General features: G+C 32.4%; 1 protein-coding gene across 1 annotated transcript in view; it reads left to right on the top strand.

The window, feature by feature from the left end:
- Positions 1–595: 595 nt before the first annotated feature.
- LOC145260627 (GTP-binding protein 2-like) overlaps positions 596–19,797 on the top strand; it is a 93,164-nt gene continuing 73,962 nt past the window's right edge. Inside the window, exon 1 of the mRNA XM_080118941.1 lies at positions 596–929. Coding sequence (XP_079975067.1) covers positions 801–929 — 129 coding nt within the window. The 5' untranslated portion in view covers positions 596–800. The remainder of the gene's footprint in view (positions 930–19,797) is intronic.

Below are 19,797 nucleotides of genomic sequence, written 5' to 3'. Positions count from 1 at the left end.
AAAAACAAAAACAAAAACGGGCACCCCGAATGGAAACAAAAATAAAAATTGCCTCAGTCTTGAGGGATTTCTCATTTACTGAATGAGAAGAGAAAAAACAAAATGCAGCATCAGAACAGATACTACAGCTTGCTCCTAACTAAAAGGCATAGGAATATATCTGAGGGTATTGATCTACAATCATACAATTTACTTTTTTTTCCCATAAAAAAAAAGATATCGTGTTTTTCATCATATTTGTTTTTAAGTGTGGAAAAAATATTATGTAATATTTGGAAAAATGTCGCAACATTTTCAGTGATTATTTATAGAAACAAAAATAAACATTTGGATACTTGAACTGCGACTTGACAACTATTCAACCACTTCATTTTATGCGCACTGGTTTTTCAACAGATTCTTGATAATATACAAACGAGAACGCAGAAAATGGATCCGCCAATTTATTTGTGAGACAATATTGCTTTAAATCGTTATTTTATATATACATTTAAAAACATTTTTTACATTGAATATATCAATTTTTATTAAAAAAAAAAAAAAAAAAATGACAGAACAAAAACGATTGATTTAGGACGAGAGTTATCTCCCCTTTGTTACGTCGTCTGTTATCCGCCGTGTGGCGCCACCTGTCAAACCCTAAACAAGACTTGAATATGGCTATGTTGATGTTGTCAAGCTGTCCAAAGCCGACTGCGTTGACGATTATCACAGCTATCCATTAAAAAGGACACATAAAACAAAACAAATAAACGCCTTTTAAACGTATTTACATTTGAAGACTAAAAAAAGGCTTCACGATGATGGAGAATCTGGAGGATCTATTCGCCGACGCTTGTCACTTCGAAGAGAAGCCTTCCTATTATACCCATCAAAATAAACAAACGATTTCATCCCGGACAACGTCGACAGATTCATTACCGCCCGAGGTTTGAATTATTATTTATTTATCCGATTTGCTTTCATTAATGTGCATAGATGTCGTTTATGTGTATGTGAATGCGACGTGATGTTTTGAAGTTTAATATTTACGAAATATCGGACGGTATTTTTGAAAACTGTTACGTGCTTTGTTTTTGTTTTTATAAAAATTTTGCCGACTTGCTGAAAATTGTTTTCGATTTAAAAAAAAAAGAAGATTTTTTTTAAAGGTGAATCTGTTTAAAAATGTTTTATTTCGTAATAAATAACCATCATAACCATAATATTTATTAATGTTAATGTTTTTTTAAAAAAAATTTTCAATCATAAAAACCAAGCTTATAATTTTTCTTTCTTTCTTTCTCCCCCCTTTCTCTCTCTCTCTCGCTATATATATATATATATATATATATATATATATATATATATATATATATATATATATATATATATATATATATATATATATAAAACATTATCAAAATAAAAATATTTAAAATTATTAAGATTTATTGATTATATAGAGTAATCAATAAATGTGCCAATCTCAATAAGCGTCTATATTATAGACGCTTATTGAGATTGGCACTTATGATGGCAATTAAAAGTAAAGAAAATACAGTAAAGTCTGTATGATAAATAGTTGAATACTGAATTAATTGGTCGCACAACTCTTTCCACAGTAAAATATACAACAAAACTCGATAAAATCGATAAATTTATTTACTTACTAAAATCGATAAATTTATTTATCGATAAATCGATAAATGTATCTACTTATAATTATTTTTTTATTGGATCATTTTCGTGATTAAAAAATTTTTTTTTTTTTACTCATTTAGCCATGACAAGTAAGTACGCAATAATGTTTTCACCTGAAATGTGTTGGTTTTAAAAGATCACGAATGTAAACAAGCGCGTATTCAGATTGCCACTTACAGCGGTAATTAAAAGTAAAGAAAATACAGAAAAGTCTGTATTGATGTACCAGTCAATGACAGAAATTTCGTGAAAATAGTGAATAATTCCACCCCATCTTTCTAAGCTTATAACTCCTCGAAAAATGTAATTCAAGCCCTAATTTTTTTTTTCAATTAAAGGAGCAAGGACCAAGGTTTTATTAAAAAAAAAACAAAAAAAAAACAATGTGTTTTTTTTTTAAAAAAGGTTTTAAACTTCGGACTTTACAGGTAAATTTCTAAAAAACGGATTTTTTTTTTGTTTTAAATTTGAATATATTATTTATTGACCTTTTCTCTTCAATTTGTGATATATAAAACTATTCAACATAAATTAATTATTTACTTTTTAAGAGAAACTTGAAAATGTGTGACACTTACACAAATGGGGGGGGGCGTGAATTTAAAAAAAAAAACGTTTGTCTAAGATATTATATTCAGTTTATTGGAAAGAACATAAAATTTCACATTGACCCTGAAAATATCGTAAAAATAGAATCAATAGAAAAATTTTGATAGATTTTTAAAGTTTAAAAATTGAAAAATATTGAGTTCGGAAAATTCATTACTGTTTAAAAAAAAAAGAATATTTCTATTACTTTTAAAACAACTGTAATAGTTTATTTTGGAAGTATAATCCATAAAGAAAATAAATAACCCACTTTTAACAGAGAAATTACGAGATTTTTATATTTTATTCGCAGTTTCGTGTTAGGGGTGTCAAAAATTCCTACAAAAATTCTGATACACTGGTCCAGTCATGGAACGAAGATGAAATATTCCAAAAATCATGTAATTTGATCGAGTAGTTTTTTTTTTAATTAAAAAAAGATTAAGTTTTACGACTAAGCAAGTCGTGGTGTTTTCGTCCGCCATGATTAAATCCGATGAAATAAAAAAGGGTGACAGCTTAAATTCGGCCTTACGTTCAGTGCAGTTTAGTAGTAAAATCGCTGCAAATCGTAAATTTCGATTGTCTTAGTTTTAAATATAACTACTTGATCGATTGACATAAGTTTTGGACTATATATATATATATATATATATATATATATATATATATATATATATATATATATTTTCTGTGGAAATATGATTTTTCCATCATATTTAACTTTTTTATATATACTAATCCTTAATTTATAAAGCTGAATGTAATTACAGAGCATATAGCAAACAAATAACAAAAGAATCATGAGTTAAGAGCGAAATAGATTCATTGATTGATGTAATAATTAAATGAATGATTTTGCGCTACGAAACAGTTACTGTCAAGGATTGTAAATGCCAGCGTAATTAAAAGAATAAATTGTAAGATGGTCAACATCATGAAATTTGGAATATAGACTTTTATCATTTGTTTGTTATTACTATACTTTGTTATATAATATATATATATATATATATATATATTTTTTTTCTATAATAATTATTTTCTACCTTATCGTTTTTCGTATTTTTGGATATATTACTATTTGAGACCTGACAATTACGTAGGTACCATTTGTTTCACTTGAAATTCATTTTCTTTTTCGTTTGTGTAATATAGAGGCGGCAAACAATCAAATAAGAGTATGTATGGTTAGAGGAGGTGGATGATGGGATCTATTCTTGAAAACCCTTTTAGGAGCTTGTGACATTTCTATTCTATGTATGTCCGATGCAAATGATATTATCATACTTTGTTCAAACTGGAGGAGGGAGGACCTGTACGAGAGTGCCCACCCACTAAAAATGCGTGTTTTACACCTTTTTAAAAACTTTTTTTCCGACAATTATCATACATTACAGACTTAAGTATCATATTAGCAGAAAAAAATTTGAAAAAAAAAAAAAAAAAATTAATGACTTTTAAGAAGGGGGTTCACTTTCTCGTTATAACGTTCTACTTCATTGCTACCTGACTTACTGTCCATTTTTTTTACCGACGTGTCACGTGACTAGAACGTTATAACGAGAAAGTGAACTTCCTTCTTAGAAGTCATTAATTTTTTTTCACATTGTTTTCTGTTAACATGATTATTAAGTTTGTAATCTATGATAATCGTCGTGAAAAAAAAAAGTTGAAAAAACCCGCGTTTTTAGTGGGTATGCACTCTCATACAGGTTGTTCGCCAGACTGGCGTCTACATTGTGCCACAGAGATTTGTTTTTATAATAAATTTTCATCAACAATCTTGATTAATCAATCGTTGGAAATCTTTAAAAGTAAATATCAACGAAAAAAAAAAATGCAGTAATTTAAAATAAAATGAAAATTAAAAAAAAAATCTTAAGAAAAAATAATGGTGGATGTTTAGAATATTCCCTATAAAAAATGATTGTACGTACCCATGACGGAAAAACATCATAGTCCAAAGATTACGTAAATTGACCAAGTAGTTTTATTTTGATAAATAAGATAATTTTAAGTGATTAATGGGAATTCGTAGGCATTACAGCAAAGATATCACAAGCTTGAATTATTTATTTTTTTTTTAGACTGCAAAATTGCAACACGAGATAGTCGCTCTTCAGTTAGCCATAATTATTACATCAAACCAGTCTCAACATTTGAGCAATCTCATTTCTGTTTGAAAAAAACAAACAAACAAACAAAAAAAAAACACGTGCGGAGATGACACAGAAGCAAAACTTTGTTCTATGAAATTCATTTCAATAGCTAACACCACGTTATCGACTTTTTTTTCTTTTAATAGCACATCAATAAAAAAAAACATCCTCAGATTTGGATTAGGGTTGGGAAGATTAATCGGAATTGGGAATCAGAAAAATGAAAACTTTTAGTCAGAAAAAAAAAAATTGTGTTATCTCTGTCAAGATGAGAAAGTGTGCTTTGTTTGAGTGCCCCCCCCCCATGTAATAACGGTACTCCATCTCTTTCGTTTGTAATAAAAAAATATAACTCTTATCCTCGAGTGGCCTCCGGGCTTTGATAAGTGGTGATATTCCTTTGTAAAAAAAAAAAATTTTTTTGAAATGCATCAGGCTTTTCTAGAAGTAGAGGATTGCGTCAAGAGTGGGGTATTTTCTGGAGCAGTAGAATGATGCAACCATTTGTCCAGTAACCTTAGCAACGTTCTTCAGGTACATCTTTTTGAACTTGGGAACTATCTGTTCTGTCGAACTCAGGAACCTGTATGGAACCATGGCATAACGGATGAAGACTTTGATAACAACAGTCTTCTGGTAGGTGGCGGTTCAATCTTTACTACAGGTGATGATAACTAAAAATGGCATAAAATGAATACTTCTACTTGGTCATGGCTGACGGAATAAGAACAATCTATCCTCATGGATTAAATAAAATGTTCAGTTTGAAATTCCCTACAGGTTCCCAAGTTTATTATAGACATGTGAAGGTTAAAGGTTTGATTGACCGAAGTGTGAGTATAATATTCACAGACAATATGAACTGAAACAAATACATTGACGACATTGCAAAGGTTGCTGCAAGAAAGGTGGGCTCCTTCTATCGTGCTAGAAGACTACTCACCCCAGAGAGTATCCTGTCCATCTGCAAGGCCACCTTCCACCCATACATGGAGTATTGTTGCCACATTTGGGCTGGTGCATCTATCACTAGTCTCTCCCTCTTGAGTACGGTCTAAAAAAGGGTTTCCAATCTAATAGGTTCCACGTTGTCACCTAGACTCCAACTCCTGTCGCATCGTCATAATGTTGTAACTCTGTGCCTGTTTTACAAGTATTTTAATGGAATGGGCTTTGATGAACTCATTGCACTCATTATATATCCCTGACAAACCCGCTTAGCAACAAAATCACACCCCTTCATTGTTGTAATTCCTAAATGCCAGAAAGTTTTCTACTCTAATATCTTCTTCCTTTGAACAGCTAGACTTTGGAATTCCTTTCCTGCTGTCTGCGTCCCTAACTTTACTGATATGCAGAAGTTCAAATATAAACCAACATTTTGTTAATCTTTCTTAGGCATGGGTCCAATTAGTAGCCCCTTACATGTCTTGTTTGGGGTGAAAGTGAGTAAAAAAAAAAAAATAAATAACTATGATGAGAATTGTAATCTAAGTACAAATTAAAAAAATCCACATCTAAAAAATTCTGAAACAAAAAATTTTCCATTTCAATAAATCAATTAATTATTAACAAAAAAAAATAAATAGAAAAAAGGGTTCTTGGCTTTCGAGCCAAGATCAAAGTTAGTATCTGTTCTGGCAGATACTGCAAGCAAAGACCAGATGTGGGGGCAACCCCACATATCTGACCTTTAACCAGCTCCCATTTCCCACCTCTCGGGAGCTGGTCCCCTTTTTCCCTTCCCCCTCCCTTCACTCCTCACATTAAAAATTGGCCTTGTGCCTAATTTGCTCGGTGGGGGAGCAAATAAATACCATCTGTTCTGGCAGATACTGCAAACAAAGACCATATGTGGGGGCGACCCCACATATAAGACCTTGGTCAATGAAGGGGCAACCCTTCATACCAATTGTCACTATCCAGCTCCCCTACTCCCCGGGGAGTTGGTCCCCATTTCCCCTTCACTCCTCACTTTAAAAATCGGCCTTGTGCCTAATTTGCTCGGTGGGGAAGCAAATAAATACATCAAAGTGTAGTATCTGTTCCGGCAGATACTGCAAGCAAAGACCCTATGTGGGGGTGACCTCACAGATAAGACCTTGGTCAATGTAGGGGAAACCCTTCATACCAATTGTCACTATCCAGCTCCCCTACTCCCCGGGGAATTGGCCCCCATTTCCCCTTCATTCCTCACTTTAAAAATCGCCCTTGTGCCTAATTTGCTCAGTGGGGGAGCAAATAAATACCTCAAAGTGTAGTATCTGTTCTGATCCTGCGCTTAACTTTTTCCTCACTTTTTTTTTTATCTCAGTTAATGGAGGAGAAATACTTCATGACTGATATATATATATATATATATATATATATATGTATATATATATATATATATATATATATTTGTTACTAACCAGAGACCACTTTTTGGAGATTTCCCCTCACATAAAAAAAAAAAGAATTGATTATTTAATGTTATAAATTGAATTAAAAAAAAATTCTTAATGCTGCAATATTTTAAGTTATAAATTTATTATATTTTTTACTAGAATACCTTGTCCTTTTCTTTTCCAGTTTTAACAACTAGTCCTTTACTTTTCCATTTTTAAGTTTAACCATATTACTTTTCATGCTCATATTTTTCGATTGTAACTATGATTTTTCCAAGCTTCCAGTAAATTCGCTTGTTCTTTGTTTAATTTCAGTCTTGTTACGGATATGTAATAACAATGTACGGCACTCGTCTGCTTTCAATAAAATCCCCCACAATCATCTCCCTTTCATTCTTTCATTTTCTCTGTTTCACTTGTTACTTCTCTTTTTGCGACAGCAGTGAATTAGTAGCAACAGTAGTCACTGAAGCAATGTGGTTGCTATGGAAATCAGTTATAAAATCGTCGCTCACCTCCTTATGTTTTTTTACGATTTTGGAAACCAGTAAATTCACCATAACTTTTGTTTTACTGAACGAAAATTGCAAATTCTTTTTTCATAATATAACTGAGGTTATTTATAAACTGTAATAATTGTTTGAAATTTGGTCGAAAAATGAATGAGCTGTGAAGCTTTAAAACAGTTCTAAATGACTAAAACTGCCACTTAACCATATATTCAAACACTACCGTGTTTGAATGATAGTATACCTTTCTTGTGGTTTCTTGGTCTTACTGGATTCCAGGACAAGAATTCATCTGGTCTATTGGAATATCCAGCTTTGTGATGTTACTATAGCAGGGTTTTACAGACAAATTTATCTTAAGTTGATTTTTGACAACTAAATATTTTTGTTTACTAGCCAAATAGAAAAGTTACTAGCCAAACTCATATGATTTTTGGAATATGACATCTTTGTTCCGTGACAACTACATACACCATAAAGATTTTTCGTTTTCTTTTTTTTAATAAATGTAATTTTAAATATACACTGAATTTTATGTTGAGACTTGAAAATATAAACATTCAAATTTCTTACAATATTTAAAAAAAATGAATTATTCATTAATAAAAGAGTTTATTGTTCTATTAAATCTTTTATTTATTAATTTACTTATTGCGAACTATTATCCTCCTCTTTCTTAGTTGTTGTTTCACGACGTTTCGGCCAACTATTCCTCTGGCCTTCGTCAGGTGGTATTCGCGACGGGATAGGAACTCTGAATCTCTTGACTGCATTCTCAGCAATTACTGCCTTACATAGATATTATCTCACCACGTTTTAGCCAAGTAAGCCTCTGGCAGGCTTTGGGTAGGATTGCAACCGCTATCTTCCGACAATTCTCACCTGGAACTGTAGAGATTCAACGTCTCTATCCACTGCACCACCTGACGAAGGCCAGAAGAATAGTTGGCCAAAATGCTGTGAAACAACAACTAAGAAAGATGAGAATAATAGTCCGCAATAAATAAATTGATAAATAATACTCATTTCAATAATGAATTCCAATTAAATAATATATAAATCATTTATTGTTTAAATAATTTGACTTTGCTGGTTTTATTAAAAAAAAAAAAGTTGAAAAGATATTTTTTATTCACTAATAAGCTTTGGAAAATTGTCAGTGAAAGAAATACAATTGGCAAAAGATAAGCGTTTTATTATTTCTAGTCGCTGTTGGAAAAAAAATCACTCATAAATGCGACTGTTTCACTCGCAATGTAAAGCCCTGCTATAGGCAACATCACTCGAAGAAGATGCACCATTCCTTGTATATGCAACTTTGAATTATCCATACTGAAAAGATCTTATTTGGGCTGCGAATACAAAATGTGATTTTGAATATTTAGTCAGGGTTTACTTGTAAGCAAAAGTTTCCTCATGCCAGGTTGTCTTGACTAACACCTGTACAGAGAGACTTTAGAGACTTGGGGATAGTGTCTAGTATTTGCATAATTACTTTTAAATTTATTTTTAACTAGCAGATGTACTCGACGTTGCCTGGTATTAAATGTAACATTAAATTCCTTTTAAAAAAATGAAATAAAAAAAACAGAAAAAAACTAAGACATGTCATGTGAGTATTATGTTTTTTCTAAACAATTCACTTCTTTTAAGTAAAAAAAAAAAAAATACTCGAGCTGAGATCGAAACCAAAACCTAAAGACAATGAGTCAAGTACAATGGCCAGTTTGCCACGATCTTTAAAAAGTGTTTTCAAACTTACTTATTCTTAACATAAAGAATCTGTCATGTGAATGATTCGTGCATGCGCAGTTGTAAAACAGTTGACAAACAGATAAAAATCTGATGACCCTCAAGCACCAATTTTTCAATTTTTACCCCTTAGCAGTCCTTTTTTCAGGATTAAAACTGATTAAAAAGTTTTCCACATGTCTGAATACCCTATATACCAAATTTCAAGTCTGTAGATCAAAAATTTGTTGAATATTCGTTCACACACATACGCATTCTCACTTTTATAGATACAAAGATAGGTAAATTTATAAAAAATAAAACACTTAGAGCAGTTGAAGATCCCCTTTAGCCTTAGTAGGCAATTCGTGAGAGATGATATCTCGATAAAAACACTGATCCCCACCACTTCATTGGTAAGCGCATCAGTAAGCGCATCCTGCCTCCAAAGAATCTTGCTTCAATTAAGAAAATGACTTCTAAAGAAATTGATTCCATTTAATGCCATATAGTTTGGATCAAGAGCGTAACTTACCGTGCTTTCTGTGCTTTTCTTTCTTTTACAAGAGGTAACCACATATCAAGGCTCAGAGGCCACTCGAGGATAAAAGTTAATGTGTGTTCGGTAGTCATTGGAACAATAACGCGGTAATAGTTAGTAGTGTAAATTTGGTATAATTAGATTATTTAAGAGGACGGTTCAATAAGAACTTGTTTGCATTAGACTTGAAGACGACAATATTGTAGTCAGCTGAAAAGCAGACCAGCGGAACAGAGTTCCACAGACAGACAGTTCTAGGAAAGAAGCTTTGTTCATGGAATCCACTTTTAGGTTTAAGCACCGATAGAGAGTGGGGGAAAATTTTTATATTGATTTTCGCTAGACAAGTGTTTTTTGTGAAAGATTGGCCTGGGGGGAACCATAGATTGGAGCTCAGTCGAAATAACAATAGAGCAGAGAAAGCTTTCCATGTTTTTTGGACCTCCAGTGTAGAGACATTGACTGAAATTTTCTTTGCTAATTTAAAGCGTAAGTAGGGCAACCAGACAGAGGCAGGCATTTGTCTTGTCATAAATAATTTTCCTGTTAATGGGGGAATTATTTACTGCTTGCGAATCGATTTTGCCTGCCATTTCACAATAATGCTTCAAAGTTTACCGACCTATAGGGGAGTTTTGCAGAGTTGAATTTGTTCCATTCCGTTTTGTTCAAAATATTTACTCATTCATTTTCAATTTTTTGTATGAAAACGAAACTTTTCGTATCGTTTCGTTTCATTTGTTTTTCGTTTTGCTTTGTACATCTGTGAATATTTAATTATAACCAGAATGTAACAAAAGGTATTAAGGTTTAACAAAAAAAAAACAAAAACTATGAAACATGAAAAGTCATAATTAGGGCAACCAAAAAATTGCATTTATTAATCAGATTGATTAAGTTGACAAAGTAATTATATAAAAAATTCATAAATCAATCAAAATATTTAAATTTTACGTCAAAGATTCAATGAGCATTAATTGCAATTTTTAAGTTGTTGTAATCATAATAAAAAACAGATGAAACGAAATAAAATTTTATAAAAACGAAATGAAATTTTATAAAAACAAAATTAAACTTTCTAAAAACGAAATGAAATTTTATAAAAACGAAATGAAATTTTATAAAAACGAAATGTAATTTTATAAAACGAAATGAAATTTTATAAAAACGAAATGTAATTTTATAAAAACGAAATGAAATTTTATAAAAACGAAATAGAATTTTACTAAAATGAAATGAAATTTTACTGAAACGAAATGAAATTTTATAAAAACAAAATGAAATTTTACGAAAACGAAATGAAATTTTATAAAAACGAAATGTAATTTTATAAAAATGAAATGAAATTTTACGAAAACGAAATGTAATTTTATAAAAACGGCATGAAATTTTATAAAAACGAAATGAAATTTTATAAAAACGAAATGAAATTTTACTAAAAAGAGATGAAATGTTATAAAAACGAAATGAAATTTTACTAAAACGAAATGAAATTTTATAAAAACGAAATGAAATTTTACTAAAACGAAATGAAATTTTATGGTAACGAAATGAAATTTTACGAAATCGAAATGAAATTTTTTAAAAAGGAAATGAAATTTTATAAAAAGGAAATGAAATTTTATAAAAAGGAAATGAAATTTTATGAAAACGAAATGAAATTCTACTAAAACGAAATGAAATTTTATAAAAACGAAATGAAATGAAACGAAATATATTTTGTAAAAGTTTTGCTATGGAAGTTTGGATCCACCTTTGGTCCTTCCTTTGGTTTAGATGTTGAATGCATAAATAAAGTCCTGATCAGAGATAAGTTAGTTTGAAAGTCAACTTTTAAAAGTTATCCAACACATGTCAACATGTAAATTGCACGTCAAACCAAATATGATATATACACGATCATAACAGAAGTAAATAGGCACTTTTATTATCGTTAACTAACGGGACCTGTGGAGATTCCACAATTGGATCCTTGTAGGTGTTTGTGACATATTTCCATTTTGTCGATGTTCGGCACGGATGCAGACCCCACGATATTATTTCAGATGAAACATATTTATCAAAGTATTCTGCTTAATGTAGTTTCAGAATATATCTAGTTACAAGCCTGGGTGTTTGGAGGTGTGGGTTGAGCAACACAAAAAAAAAGAAAGAAAAAAAAGGTAGTAGGCAGGCAGGCTCGAACCTGTACCGCGAAGGAAGAAAAGAACATGAAAATAATACAAAAAAACGTGATGTCTTTGATGTTGCATCCATCGCCACACTGGAAATGATGTAGGTTTAAATTAAGGCTAGTCAATCGAAAAGAGGGGATGACCTTCGGAAATATCATCGAAAAAAAGTGACCTCTCCCTGTAGAAAAGTGTCCAGTTGAGGATGAAGGAATTAATGATTTTAGCCAATTTTTCGATATTTGTCGTCCGAAGGGTCGAGCTTCAAAACGATATTGATCTTGTGAAAATCTGTCGCCTCTGTCGAAAATTTTAGACACACATACAAACATACATACATTTAAACAGACAAGTGAGATTTATATCTAGTTATGGGTAGAGGTTTATCTTTAAAACCCTTTTAAGATTTACGTTTCTGAATTTTTGAGATGAGGATTGGTTATTCGTATTAATTGGATTCATCAGACTACTGTTCTCATCTTGAGTGTTATTTACACAATGTTTTAGTCGATGTAACCTCTGACCTTCTTCAGGTATATCTTGTCGAACACGGGAATCTTTCTGTTGAACTCAGAAATTTGCACCAAATTTCTAACGGAACACTTCATTTTTTAAAAATTTTTTTTACTTGGGAATTACCACTTATCAAGCCCCGAAAGCCTCTCGATGATAAGGGTTAATGAATATAAGGTGCTAGTGTAGTAATCGTTAATGGTGTAAGTTGGGTAGAATTTGATGATTTATGTGGACAGCTCAAGAAGAACTTGTTTATATTGGATTTGAAGGCTGCTATGTTGTATTCAACTGGGAAGCAGGAGAGTGGAACAGTGTTACACAGGCGGGCAGATCTGGGAAAGAAGCTTTGTTCATGGAATCTGCGTTTAGATTTAGGCACAGATAGAGAATGGGGGAAATCATTCATAGTAGGTGTAGCTAGTCGAGTGTTTTTTTTTGTGCAAGTATGCCAAGGGGGGGATCATAGATTGGAGTTCAGTCGAGCACTTGCCATGAAAATAATGATAAAACAGAGACAGGCTCACGACGTCTCTTCTGTTAGAGAAGAGAAAAGAGCATCACCTATTTGGTTTCGAAGTTGGTTTTAAACTCTATCAAAGCTGGATAGGGTGCGCCGGCAGCTACTACCCAGATGTAGCAAAAGTACTCCATTTTAGGGCATACCTGTCTCTTATACAGATAGAGGATTGCATGATCAGTGAGATACCTACTGGAGTGGTAGAGTGATCCAACCATTTTTCCAGCCACAGATTTGATGCATGTACTTTTACTTCACGGGGGTAGCATGCTCTCGTTCCGTCAGTCACGACTGGATAAAGGTCCTAAGTAATTTGTAATTGTATTTTTCGGCCATCCTGAGGATGGAACCTTTAATCTTCAGTAGAATATTATTTTATAACTGAATTTTTCCAAGTACTCTAACCACTGCCCCATGGGTCTTTGGTGTTGTTAGTCGTCCTGGTGATAACAGTGTTTATCCTATTCTTAACTATAATCATCTCAGTCAATCACCACAATACCACATTTACACTAAAGGCCGCTCTACTTAAAGATAACCTCAAATTTGTTGGAAATTTTTTACATAAATATATTTATATACAAAGATTTCATTTGTATAAGATGGGAAGAGGGGCAAAACAAATAGCCAAAAGTTTGCTTAGTAAGAACCTCTTAATATTTTCTAAATAATAGATTGCCCACCGTTTTCCGATTCATTGATTTCGATTTTCCAGCTGACTACAATATGGCCGTCTTCAAGTCCAATGTAAACAAGTTCTTGATGTGTCGTTCTCCTTAAATAATCCAATTTATCAAATTTACACTTCTGACGATTACTATGGTATTGTCCTTTTGACCACTGTACACTCTTTAACTCTTATCCTCTAGTGGCTTCTGTACCTTGATAAATGGTGATTCCTTTGTAAAAAAAAAGAAAAAAAAAAAAAAAAGAACCGAAAACAAGCATAGTGATGTCTAAATCAGAGTGGGATTTAAGGTAGAGAGAAAAGAAAACGGGCAATAAAAGCCAGGTACGGCCAACGATGGATTACTGTTGCCACATCTGGGCAGGAGCTGCTAGAAGCAGCTTATCCTGCCTCGACAGAGTTCAAAATAGACTTCGTAGCTTAGTAGAGGATGCCCTTTTCTCTTCCCTGCAACCTCTTTCCCACAGAAGAGACGTTGTGAGCCTATCTCTGCTTTATCATTATTTTCATGGCAAGTGCTCGTCTGAGCTTCAATCTATGTCCCCCCTCGCCAAACTTTCACGAAAAACACTCATCTAGCCCAAACCACTATCAATAATTTCCCACACTCTTTGTCTGTACCTAAACCTAAATGTAGATTCCATGAACAAAGCTTCTTTCTTAGAACTGTACGCCTATAGAACTCTCTTCCGATTGTCTGCTTTCCAGCTGACTACAATTTGATTGTCTTCAAGTCTAACATAAACAAGTTCTTGATGAACCGTCCCCCTAAGTAATCCAGTTTACAAAATTCCCCCTACTTATGTTTACTACGCAATAATCACATTGACTAATGTGAACCCATTAACCCCTATCCTCGAGTGGCCTCCGGGCGTTGATAAGTGGTGATTCCTGTGTAAAAAAAAAAAAAGTTAAAAAAGTGTATTTCAATTGTAGTTTCATGTTCAAGACAACGGCGGCATACATCAGATAAAAAAATAAAAATAAATAAAAATTTTTTTGCATTGCATAATGCATGGCGATCTGACGATCCTGGCTTTTTTTTTTTTTTTTTTTTTTTTTTTAACTTGAGTATTTTGTATAAAAACAAAGAAAAGAGAAAGGTGTTAAAGGACAAACACTCTCACCCCACACGGGCCCTTTCTTGGTTTCGTGCGGGGTTGACGAAGATATAAAACAAAAAGAAAGAAAAGAAAAAAAAAAAAAAACTAAGAAAACAAAGAAACGCTTTGTTGTTTGAAACTGTAGAAGTTAAAGTGTCTCAATTGACCGTTTTCTGGTTTCTTTTTCTGTTCTTTTTTGAAACGGTGACCAAAATATCTTACGAAACGAGTTCAAAACAAAACTCTTTCTCATTTACTTTGTCACACCTGATGTTTTCACCTGGCATGAGTTTCAATTGGTAAATATAGCCGTTTGTTTTAGCTGGCAACAATCAGGCGTTACTCGTTTCTGTGTGTGTATCTCTCTCTCTCTCTCTCTCTCTCTCTCTCTCTCTCTCTCTCTCTCTCTATATATATATATATATATATATATATATATATTATATTATATTATTGGTAGTATTATTTGAACAAAACCAAAATGTGTCAACCAAAGAGTGCTCAATGTTAAGACAGAGCAATATAAATATGTTGGATGTGAAAACCAATGGCTACACATTTGCAAACATGTTTCAGTGACCACCCTGCCAGGGAAAATCACCTCATCAGGCTGTGGATATTCTTGGTCTGATGAGGTGATTATCCCTGGCAGTGTGGTCACTGAAACATGTTTGCATATGTGTAGCCATTAGTTTTCACATCCAACATATATATATATATATATATATATATATATATATATATATATATATATATATATATATATATATATATATATATATATATATATATTTTAGAGGGAATTAGACCTGGACTCTAAAGATCAGAGTTTTATTTTTATATATTAGTAAATGTATTAATACTATTAAAAGAAAACAGTGCCCGATGTACTTTAGATATATAATAAGCTGAATAGGTATAGGTATCCTAGAGCTATATTAATATTGAGTAAAACGATTCATAATTATGAATTAAAAATCAGTTTGATTTTGTTTGTTTTTCCTTTTGAAACTGATTTTTAATTCACAATTATGAATCGTTTTACTCAATATATATATATATATATATATATATATATATATATATATATATATATATATATATATAGCAGCGAGGCTTAATGTTGTCTAGGATTGAATGATAATCAACGAATATTTCAAACTCCCATATTTTTATTGTCATCGAAACTGATGAAAAGCCCATTTTCCCATCAAATCGATTGATTGCCTGCTCTAATTAGGGACCCGTTGTGGTGTACCGGAAGAAGCTTCACATGCCTCTCCATCATGATTTAGTCCACAATATATTGTAGTTTACATTGCACTGTAAGGTACCTACTGTTGATTTTATAAAAATTTTTTTTTTAATGCATAATGGCTTAAATTAAAGTTTAAAATGCAAAAGTCAAGTATCATGCTTCAATCGTGCTCTAAACAGAAACATTCAGGTCTCCATCAATTCGTTGTTTTAATACTTCATTGTAATACAGCTTCCTATTCCAGTAGCTTCTTTTGAAGCACTGAACGATTGTGAAACTCTCTTCTTGCTCAATTTTCTTCCAATACTAACCTATCTCTGACCAGGTCTTTATTTATCTCTCCTTTTCTCTCATGTTCTTTTTGACCACGTCTTCCCATGTTTTCATGGACCTACCCCAATTGTCCTGCATCTATTGACTATGATTCATCCATTCTTTCGACGTGACTATACCATCAAAGTCTCCTTTTCTGCACACATCTTGCAATATTGTTCAGATTTACTCTTCCTTTAAGACTCAGATCGCACATCCATTGTGGTATTCTCATATCATTTCTCTCCATGCAACGCATATCCTCAACTCTCACTGATATAGCTTCAGTTCCATGCATCATCACACTGCATACATATATGCCTGATAGACTCTTCCTTTCGTCGACAGTGATAACACTGTACTGGTTAGTGATGGCGGAACTTCCCTGAACGTATCCTAACTTTTGCAATTGCACTAATACCTGCTTCACTCTTTGCTCCAATGGTATCGCCAAGGAAACAAGTGAAGCATGCATGGTCCCCCGTAACTGCACAGTGAACAAAGCATAAAAAATGACTAAGTTCAGCATTTGTCCCCCCCCCTATTTAGCCCCAGGGAATAACAAATCCTCGTGAAAATGAACAAAAAGTGCGATTTTAGTCTTTAACATATGTAAATTTGAGTTCTGCACCATGCAAAAAAAGAAACGACTAAGTTATTATTTGCCCCCCCCATTTAGCCCCAAAAGTCGCCAAAGCCTTAATATATTCAAATTTGAGTTCAGCACCATGCACAACTGCTAAATAGACATACAGAGAAAATTTTGGACAAATATGGTAAAATAGTCTCAAAAATGGGGTGTATTTATTAGCCCTAAAATAGCCCCTGGGTTATCGTGAAGTATAGACAAATAAAATTATATAGAAATCGGTTACTTAAAACTTTTCAGGAAGTTTTATAAAAATCCAAGGCATCAATTTTGTTTTAATAAGCACAAAAGTGTCAATTTTAGCCATTTTAACCTGAAAGGCACCCCTAGGGTGGTGACCGGAGTTTTCTTGGAAAATCCATTCTGTTACTTTTTTACTCATATCACTTTTAATGTTTGTGCAAAATTTCAAAAAATTTCCAAGGCGTAGTTATTGAGAAAAGTGTGAGCAGACGAACGAACAAGGGTGAATTTACAGGCCCACCTTTCTTTTGTTGGGGGACCAAGAAAATTAAAATTTTTTTCATGTATATTAATCTGCTCAGCTAATTTTGTTTGCCATTTCTAACCCTTCTTTTCTTTTTTTTTTTATTTAATTCTTTTAGCATTTAATATCCACAAAACATAGACAGCCAATACTAAACGATTATTTTTACAATATCCCAGCACCTCTCATTAGAAAAATCAGCGTATTGAAACTATCAGTAATGTACTAGCATTAACTGATATCATGAAAGCAATCGTTAAGTCACCGTTGTAAAAATCAATATAATGGCAAGGTTATTTTGAAATAAATCATTATATTTGCACCATGTTTTATAATCATAAAAGCTGTCGACTCCCACCATATGATAAAGACCAATGTGTATTTATGTTTCTGAATTTTTGAGATGAGGATTAATAATTTGGATTTTTTTTTCTAAAACTGTTCATCTGTGGCACACAATACCATGGGGCTGCTTCCTGGCTGACTATGACATGATCCGGCTAGGGATTTGTATCCTCAGGAACCCTCATAAAATCAACAGAGATTAGACCATTCCTGTAATGACCTGGTCTCTGTTGATTTTGTGGTGGGAGTTTACTTCTGTGCAGTTCTAGGAAGTCCATCCTCCCAGGCGTTACTTTCTCTCGTTGAGAAGGGGTGGGTTTATTGCAATACGCGGCTCTCTTATATCAGGGTTACAAGCATTACATGTTTCTTATACCAGGGTTACACTGTACATTAACATAGGCTTGAATTTGGGACCAGAGAAAATCTCTCTTTTATCAGTTTTTCTTATATTCGGGTCTCTTATATCTGGGTTACATTATAAGCCGAAGTATACGGTATATAAAAAATAATTTCATAAAATCAACAGTAGGTTTTCTACAGTGCAATGTAGACTACAATATATTGTGACGTAAGTCACTGTGGGGAGTTCTTTAAATTTTCAAATATTTATGGTATTTGATTTGCTTGTACAAAACAAAAAATTGTCTTGTTTTTGTTTTAAAGAAAATGAAGATGATTTACTTTTGCAAAGAGAAAGGGGGAAAAAAATAACATTAATATTTGGTGCATTAAAGTCAAGAAGCCGATATCTTCAGGCAGCCTGATCTAATTGCACAAGAAGGATGTAAATGAGAAAGAGAGAACGAGCGATGAATGAAATATATATAAAAGGTAACCCGGATATAAGAAACCCGAATATAAGGAAAACGGATATAAGAGAGATTGTGTATATATTTACTTGAAGAATGAAGGCTTCATCCTTTATGACGTCATCCATTTCCCGTAATCATTTTGTGTAAAAACATGATTATCAACCCATGTAGAAGTTAAAGAATTACATTCTATTTAATTAATCTATTTATTTTTACTTATAAACTGTTTTATAAGAAAAAAGTTATAAATAATCTATATATTAATAGGATAGTGTGTGCGTTATTTATTTATTTTGTGTGTCACCCTTACATCCGAGTGACTGTCATTTAATTGTTATGGACTTCCATTTCTTGTAATAAACAATTTTACTAAGAATTCCTCATAAGTTTTGGTTTCGGTTTCGATTATAGCTAATGGCACTTAAGTCATCTATTTTTTTTTTATAAATAATTTTACCAAGAATTCTTCATAAGTTTTTGTTTCGGTTTTGATTATGGATGAAGGAACTCAAGTTATATATATATATATATATATATATATTTTTTTTTTTCATAAGTTTTTATTTCGGTTTCGATTCAAGCTGATGCATCCAAGCCATATGAATATATTTTTTATTTTTGAAATCGCAACTTTATAATATATAAAAATCGATAGAACATTAACTCTATAATAATATATACGAAATCTGCAAGAATTAAAATATCATATTTAATGATTGGGCTATACCGGGCGTCTCTGCTGGCTTAGATAAATACTTTTGCAGTTTTAACAAAAGAACTACAATAATATCAGAGCGTCTCCATTTACGCTGAACATCTACAGAATGCCAACATCAATATAGTACATATGAATGAATCCCCTGTGGAATTTCCACAGTTCCCGCTAGTTTTAATTAATTTGTTTGTGTCCCAAAAATATGAGCGATCTTTTTAAGGGAAAACTACTTTCCAGGATCTTTTAGGAATAAGACGCTGATACTGAATTTAATCATCGTTAAAAAGGGGGGGGGGGAAATCGACATATCTTATTTTATGATGTACATTGAATTTTCCAAAAAATTTTTTTATTAGGAAGGACTAGACCAAACATCAAGTTTAGAAATATAACCAAATTTTAGATTCATTTTCCGTTTTTGGTTGAAAGTCTTGAGAAATGTCTGCAATTTGTCTAGTTGTCAAAAGGCAATCTTGTTTAACTATGGCTTTCACTTTGTCACTGTCGATCATTTTAGACCGACTAGAGAGAGGAGTATCTCTCACTAGAAAAATTTCACTTTAGAATCGCACAAACCATTTCTGGCACATCCATTCTGTAACATGATTTGAAGAAACTTT

This window comes from Euprymna scolopes, chromosome 36 (assembly GCF_053919585.1).
Source record: "Euprymna scolopes isolate OS-2025 chromosome 36, ASM5391958v1, whole genome shotgun sequence".
In the NCBI taxonomy this organism is placed as follows: Eukaryota; Metazoa; Mollusca; class Cephalopoda; order Sepiida; family Sepiolidae; genus Euprymna; species Euprymna scolopes.
Note: the sequence above shows the minus strand (reverse complement) of the source record. Positions and strands in the feature narration are given on the sequence as shown.